Source organism: Myotis lucifugus, unplaced genomic scaffold, assembly GCF_000147115.1.
Source record: "Myotis lucifugus unplaced genomic scaffold, Myoluc2.0 scaffold_0, whole genome shotgun sequence".
In the NCBI taxonomy this organism is placed as follows: Eukaryota; Metazoa; Chordata; class Mammalia; order Chiroptera; family Vespertilionidae; genus Myotis; species Myotis lucifugus.
In genome coordinates, this window is record NW_005871048.1 from 2,146,958 (window position 1) to 2,153,973 (window position 7,016).

At 36.2% G+C, this 7,016-nt stretch overlaps 1 protein-coding gene across 1 annotated transcript in view; it reads left to right on the forward strand.

The window, feature by feature from the left end:
- Nucleotides 1–7,016, forward strand: part of FBN2 (fibrillin 2) — a 242,315-nt gene that overhangs the window by 152,116 nt on the left and 83,183 nt on the right. Inside the window, 1 exon segment of the mRNA XM_006081068.3 lies at nt 4,095–4,214. Within this exon segment, the coding sequence (XP_006081130.1) occupies nt 4,095–4,214 (120 nt within the window).

Sequence of the window (7,016 nt, forward strand, 5' to 3'; positions counted from 1 at the left end):
TGCAATCCTAAATTTGAGTTGAATTGGAGAGACCACTGAAAAACAGTAATTAGCCTGAAGAAAGAAAGAAAACAGTGTAAAATACAGTTTTTGTAATCTTAATTCTGATAAATCTTTCCCCTCCTGCCCACCCCATTTTGCAGAAGCTCCTTTAAAAAAAAAAGCGCTCATTCCATTCCCAGTTAAAGTACCTGAAGGTTCATCTTCTCCATAGATGACCAGGGGCACATTTGAGAGTTTAGAATATCTTTCTGTAAGATATAAAAGCTCTCACTTTAAACTAGCTCAGGCTTCTAAATATATTCAACCAGAGGCTTTATTTTCTAGCACCCACTCCCACCCACCCCAACCTATTATTCTTCAAAATTGCTCTGAGAAACATACCCCGTAAAAAACTATTCTATACCCTCCATGAGTAGGGAATTTGGTGGGTGGGAGTAGAGATTTCCAGAGTTTATTAATCATTTCTTTCTTTATTCCCACTTGCTTCCCACTGTCTTTTATCCTTTTGTCTAGTGTCTGTTGGAGGATAAGCTTCTGTTAAATGTTAAGAACCTCTGGAAGCAAGATCGGGTTATACTAGTTTCTTGATGTAACTAGGAAGCTGATGATTACTGCGGCTGCAGCAGCAGTACCCTTCAGGGCTATTGTGAAAGATACATTTAACGGAGAACTAAATAGACCAGGGGTGGGCAACCCCTGGCACGCGTGCCAAACATGGCACGCCAGTAACTTTTGCTGGCAAGCAAAACCCTCTCTTATAATCTTCCATTTACAATTTTTTTCTTAATATCGACTTTTATTTTTCAGATAAATTCAGTGTAGGTGCATCTTAGATAAATAAATAGTTTTATATAACAAGTTATCTTAAAGACCATAGACATGGATTGACAAGAGAGGGGAAGAGCGATTTCTATGCCTCTGCCTTAACTCTCCCTGCCTTCCTAGATCCGACCAGTATTTTGGTTTCATCCACATACGCTTGTGAATCTTTGTTCTCAGTGATGAATTTTGTTAAGTCTCGTAATAGGAGTAGCCTGAGGGATGAAAGTAGTAGCTCGTGCATATCTCTGAAGGTCACGAAATATAAACCTGATGTAAAATCTCTGTCATCAGTGATGCAGCTGCAAAAGTCCCACTGATAATATCAAACGGAGTCATAAAGTTTTCTGTCAGACTATCAGTGTACATGTATACATTAAAAAATAAATGTATTTTTCATCATCATATACTGTGTTTTTGTCGCTCGAATGAATTTTATTATTTCTTCAAGGTTCTTCACATACGTACACCTTAAGAGATATCAAGTAGGCGTAACATGTTCTCAAAAAATTAGGGTTGGCACGCACTCACAAAAAGGTTGCCCTCCCCTGAAATAGACAGTGCCTTTGATTCAGTTTGGTCAAAGTTTGGTTTGTATACTGAATTGTCAATAATATTTATAGCATATTTCCTCCATTTTACCAAGCAAGATGGAGTTGAAGGATACAAAGAGCCAACATACAAAAAAATGAGGAAAAGGCAGGACTCTAGTACTTACACAAACAAGTGGAAAATAGGAGCAAATGATGTTTAATAGTATAACATTGGATGATTCCATAAACATTACGGCACATTAATGCAAAATCAGACAATGTTGAGGGTTAGGAACAGTTCTCTTCACTTATTTTGTCCAAAGGGTAATTGTTCCTGATAAATCTGAGCCTTTTCTTTAATATGAAATATATTTTATATCTGTCATCCATAAGGCAGAAGTTCATGTTATGTAAATAAAAAAGAAATGATAGAGAAATATTTTGGCTGTAACCTATGACATTGGTGGAAATATAAATGATTTATCCTGAGAAACCTAACCAAATAACTTTTTATTTCCTTCCCACTGTTATTTGCATTTTATTAAATGTTTTGCCAAAAAAGTAGACCTGAAGGCCACAAATCTCTTTTTCCCTTGGGTCTCTTTTTTATTGCCACCATTGAATTCTCACAGTAAATTTGTCTGCCTGAAGCAGTTCTCTTCATTCTATTCTTCCTAAACTAATTTCGAAAGACGAGACAGGGAATTATTAGCAGATTTAATACAGACTCTAACTTTCTCTGTGTATATTTGCTATATTCACTAATTGTGCTTGTCATTCACGTTTTGAATAGGCTATTTTAAATATATAATAGCAGTAATAATAAAGTTCCTCTGATATTTCAGACTGAAGTTACAAAAAAATTTATTTTGCTTTTTTGTTTGAGCTCTGAGAGCCTGTGAAAGTTAAAATTTTTACGGCAAGCACTGTGGTTTAGATTGTGTTTCCAGTGACATAACTAGTTAAATGTAAACCAGATGTGCTTTGAAGTTTATTTCCAGGAATGTACAGTGAACTGTTTCAATTCCTGGTTCCATGACATTTATAACATAAAAACATTGTATTTAAGGAAAAATTAAACAGTTGATATCTGTAGCTGTCATTGCATGTGTTTATAGTTTGGAGTTCATAATTGCTTAATTTAAAATAGGGATTTTGAAAATATATGATATTCACATTTTTTTGTTTGGGGAGCTTCTTACAAATGAAATGAATAGGTGAGCTCTATATAGACAGTCCTCAGATTAGTTATTTGCTTCTTGACCATCTGATTCCTTTTTTACAATGTGTTTTTACTGAAAGAATTTCAGTACTCTGGAATAGATTTTTTTCATTCCAAATCTGTGCTATATTTACAAAACCTGCTCTTGTATTTTTCTTTTAAGAGGTTTTCTTGCTACAGACAACCTGAAAGAAAGATGTATTTACATTTCCTCAAACAATTTTTACTTCAAAAATTAAATGACTACCTGGATACTTCTTTACTAGTTTTGAATTAGGAAAGAAGGAACACACCTGTTTTCCACATTGATTTTTAAATTTGCATTTCAATTCTATTGCCTTTTCACGACCAGTTTAGTTTACATTTGACTTGAGATGGTCAAGAGTAAGCATTATAGTGTTATAGTTATTTATCTGCATGTTTTCCTCAATATAGTATTTTATATTTAATTCAAAGAGGTGTTTAAAAAAATACTAAGTATTCTGGTGAACTCAGAAACCCTAGTGTTCGACAAAAGAAAATGTCTTAAGGTGTGCTGATCTGTTTCAGATAATTAATCAAATACAAAAAGAAACCTGTGTATTTCTTCTTTAAATTGAGTTGTTGAATTTATACTGAAAGTCAGTCTTTGATATTGTTGCTAGTACTTTAGCTGAAACTGGTATATATTTTTAATGAACTCATGTTAAAATATTTAACTTTATTGGTTTGACATTTTCATTAGTCACCACCTGAGAACATAGGCATACTCTAATTCTGTTTACTTCTGACTGTCAATAGGAATTGTTTAGATTATGGTATATGATTTGATTTAGGACTCAAATGAAATTAATGATAGTAAGGTCTATATGAAGCAATTAAAAGTTTATTCTCTTTTTTATTTTACCAAACTTATATGTGCTTTAAAAGACTCTCCACAGCAAACATGTATAAACGTGAACAGGCTATAGGAGGAAGGTGGGCAAGGACTGGAGGAGAAAGCTACACCTGGCGTTGAAGTTTTATCTCTTATTTTCTTACACCTTATTTTCAGGAATTTGGAGTTAAAGCCAGCATGGTGATGTTTTATCTCTATTATAGGTTCTTTAAATTCTTCCAAAAGCTCATGGAGCCATAAATGACAGTCAACCTTTGTTTGTACACAGCACATGGCACCTAACAATGTGTTGCTTTCCATGGAACCAGATTTCAAATTTCCCACAAGACAGTTACATCTTATTATGGAGGAAAATTGATCCAGTTTATGTAAAGTTATAGTAAAGTAGTGAAGATCGCATACTAAACCCTTTTAAAATAGGCTGCTTTCTGCAGTCCTACTGGGTCCCCAGGCCTGTATGTGTGTATCCACGCTGTAAAATGCATGACTTCGTCCCCCATTCACTTTATGCCTCATAGATCCATATTAAAATTACAAGAGCCAAGTTTACCAGACATTCTGGCATAGCATGGCTTGTTGGAATAATATTTTCCAGAAACACATGGCAGTTCTAACAGAATCTTTTCCTTCTGGATTGTAGATATAAATGAATGTGAAAGCAACCCATGTGTCAATGGGGCCTGCAGGAACAACCTTGGATCTTTCAATTGTGAATGTTCTCCTGGCAGCAAACTCAGCTCAACAGGATTGATCTGTATTGGTAAGATGCATGCACGGTGCTGATGTTTCAGTTTCCCTGCAGAGATGAGCAGAGACCTCAGGCCTTACTTTGGATAAAACAGAACATGATTACAGGAAGCTAAGAATTAGGAGTTATTCTAGTTGTTTTCTCTTTTTATCAACATAGGTGTAAAACAGGATAACATAAACTGGACAGGCTCTTAAATTTTATTAGATTATAGGAAGTGTTCTTTTCATATAAATAATATATTATTCTGTAAGTTATAAGCATTTCCATACCACACACATAATTATATTCGTTACTCTAAGAATGCCTTAGGCATCAATACAATCAAATTCCTGCTGCATACTTTTTATAAACAACATTCTATGGTAAACAAAATATGATAGCATTTGGACTCAGTTAACAGGACAAGAATTTGAAGATTTTTTAGCTTTAAACAAATAGAAAGAATTTATTGTTTTCTCATTTCTCCCATCAATCATAAATTTATGGGCTTCAATGAAGAGAAGATAACCATTTTCCTGTTTTTGGAAATCTCTAAGGGAGAAAGATTCCAAAACTTCCAAACTATCGTCTTTTAATATATCTCAAAACATTTAAGGTCAGTTCTTACGATAATGATAGTAGGACAAATATATAAAAGGAATCATCTGATCAATTACCATAAGGAGCAATTCAGCACATGAAAGGGTAAAATAAAACTATCTCTGTGATTTTTTTTCCTGCTTCTAGTGTCTATGGCTTCACTGGCTAGGCACATCACAGTTTAGATATCACTAGAGGCCGGTGGGGTCCCTTGGCCTGGCCTGCGGGGACTGGGCAAAAACCAGCAGTCCGAAGTCCCCCGAGGGGTCCCGGATTGCGAGAGGGAGCAGGCATATAAGATCTTTGGTTAATCTCTTCTCACCCTTCCACCTTCCCCCTTCCCTTTGAGATTCATCAGTCTGTTCCATGTTTTCATACCTGTGCCTTGAGCATCTGCCCCCTGGTGGTCAGTGCTCGTCATAGCTACTGGTCGAAAGGTCGCTTAGGCTTTTATGTTTATAGATTAGCTAGTATCCACCTTAAAAGTGAACTAAATGTATACTTGCAAATGGGAAGATATTTCAGTTTTACATAGTGCCAAATACACTGAAAGTTTTTGTGATCTAGCCAGTGCGAATTTTCAATTTAATATTTGCCAAAGACAATAGTATTTTCAGTATTCTATCTGATGTTAACAATATTTAGCTGATAATATGATAATGCTAGAGTACCTGTCTGTAACATGAAGAGAAATGACCAAGTCCAAGGTTACCAATGAAAACCTTCCCTTTGGAAGTGCCAGGTTAGCTGGTGGAATGTGAGGCTTGCTCAGCTCTCCATATTAGGAAATAGACTGCCTGGGGCATTTCTTTTCTTCTTATAGAATTCCAGATTGGGAGGTGGGGGAAGGAGGCATGTGGGTTGGATCTGGTGAGGCAGAAGTATTTTTGCTAAGCCACAATTTCCAACTGAGATAGAGTTCTTTTATTATGCAAAGGAAATGAACTCAGCATTAGTTAATTAATGTCTCAGAATACTAAATCTGTGTGCCACTTGGACAATCAAAGATATCTTAGCTTTGCTTCATCATAAACACTTCTATTATTTTGGCCTTTACCCTTATATTTATTGATGAAAAAAAGAACAAAGGCTTTTTATTCCCAAGTCATTATATTGGGCAACTAAATACCACCATATTTTTCTCAGCCAATGTGTTATGTATTTTTTATTCATTATGATCAAATTTTAATATTCTAGCCTAAAGCTGCTCAGCAAGATAGTTACTTAATATTTTAAAAATTTAGACATCATTTTATCTGCTTTTTAAAATTTAAAACAATTCTATTTTTAAAATGAAATAAATAATAAAATATATTTATAGAAAAATTATGGATTTCTAAAAATATATTTTTATTGATTTCAGAGAGGAAGGGAGAGGAAGAGAACTTTAGAAATATCAAAGATGAGAGAGAATCATTGATTGGCTGCCTCCTACACGAGCCCCATTAGGGATTGAGCCTTCAACCTGGGCATGAGCCCTGACCGGGAATCAAACAGTGACCTCCTGGTTCATAAGTCGACACTCAAACACTGAGCCAAACCAGCTAGGGCTGGATTTTTTTAATAGGACTGTCAAGTGACTCTAATCTGTGTTTAGCCCGCAAAAAAACCGCTCTTTCAAAGGGTTTCTAAATTTAGAATAGAATAAAAATTCCCCTATGTGGTTACAAATTTAAAATTAATCTAGAACACATTAATTAGTTAGATACTTAGAATAATTAGGAATTTAGAATCTATTCTGCAAACTTCCTAAATATAATCTTAAACTGTTTTGTAAACTGCTTGAAAAAAGGATTGTTTTCTGGTGGAAAGTTATATTAACTACTAGTGGCCTGGTGCATGAAATTCATGCACTCGGGGTGGGGGGGTCCCTCAGCCTGGCCTGCGCCCTTTCGCAGTCCAGGAGCCCTCAGGAGATGTCTAACTGACGGCTTAGGCTCCCGCCACCTCCACTGCCCTCACCAGCCTAGCTTCTGGCTGAGTGGCACTCCCCCTGTGGGAGTACACTGACCACCAGGGGAAGCTCCTGCATTGAGCATCTGCCCCCTGGTGGTCAGTGCGCGTCATAGCGACTGGTCGTTCCACTGTTTGGTTGATTTGCATATTAGCCTTTTATTATATAGGACTAGAGGCCCGGTGCACAAAATTCATGCATGGGGGTGGTCCCTCAGCCCAGCCTGCACCCTCTTCATCTGGGACCCTTGGGGGATGTCCGATTGCCAGTTTAGGCTC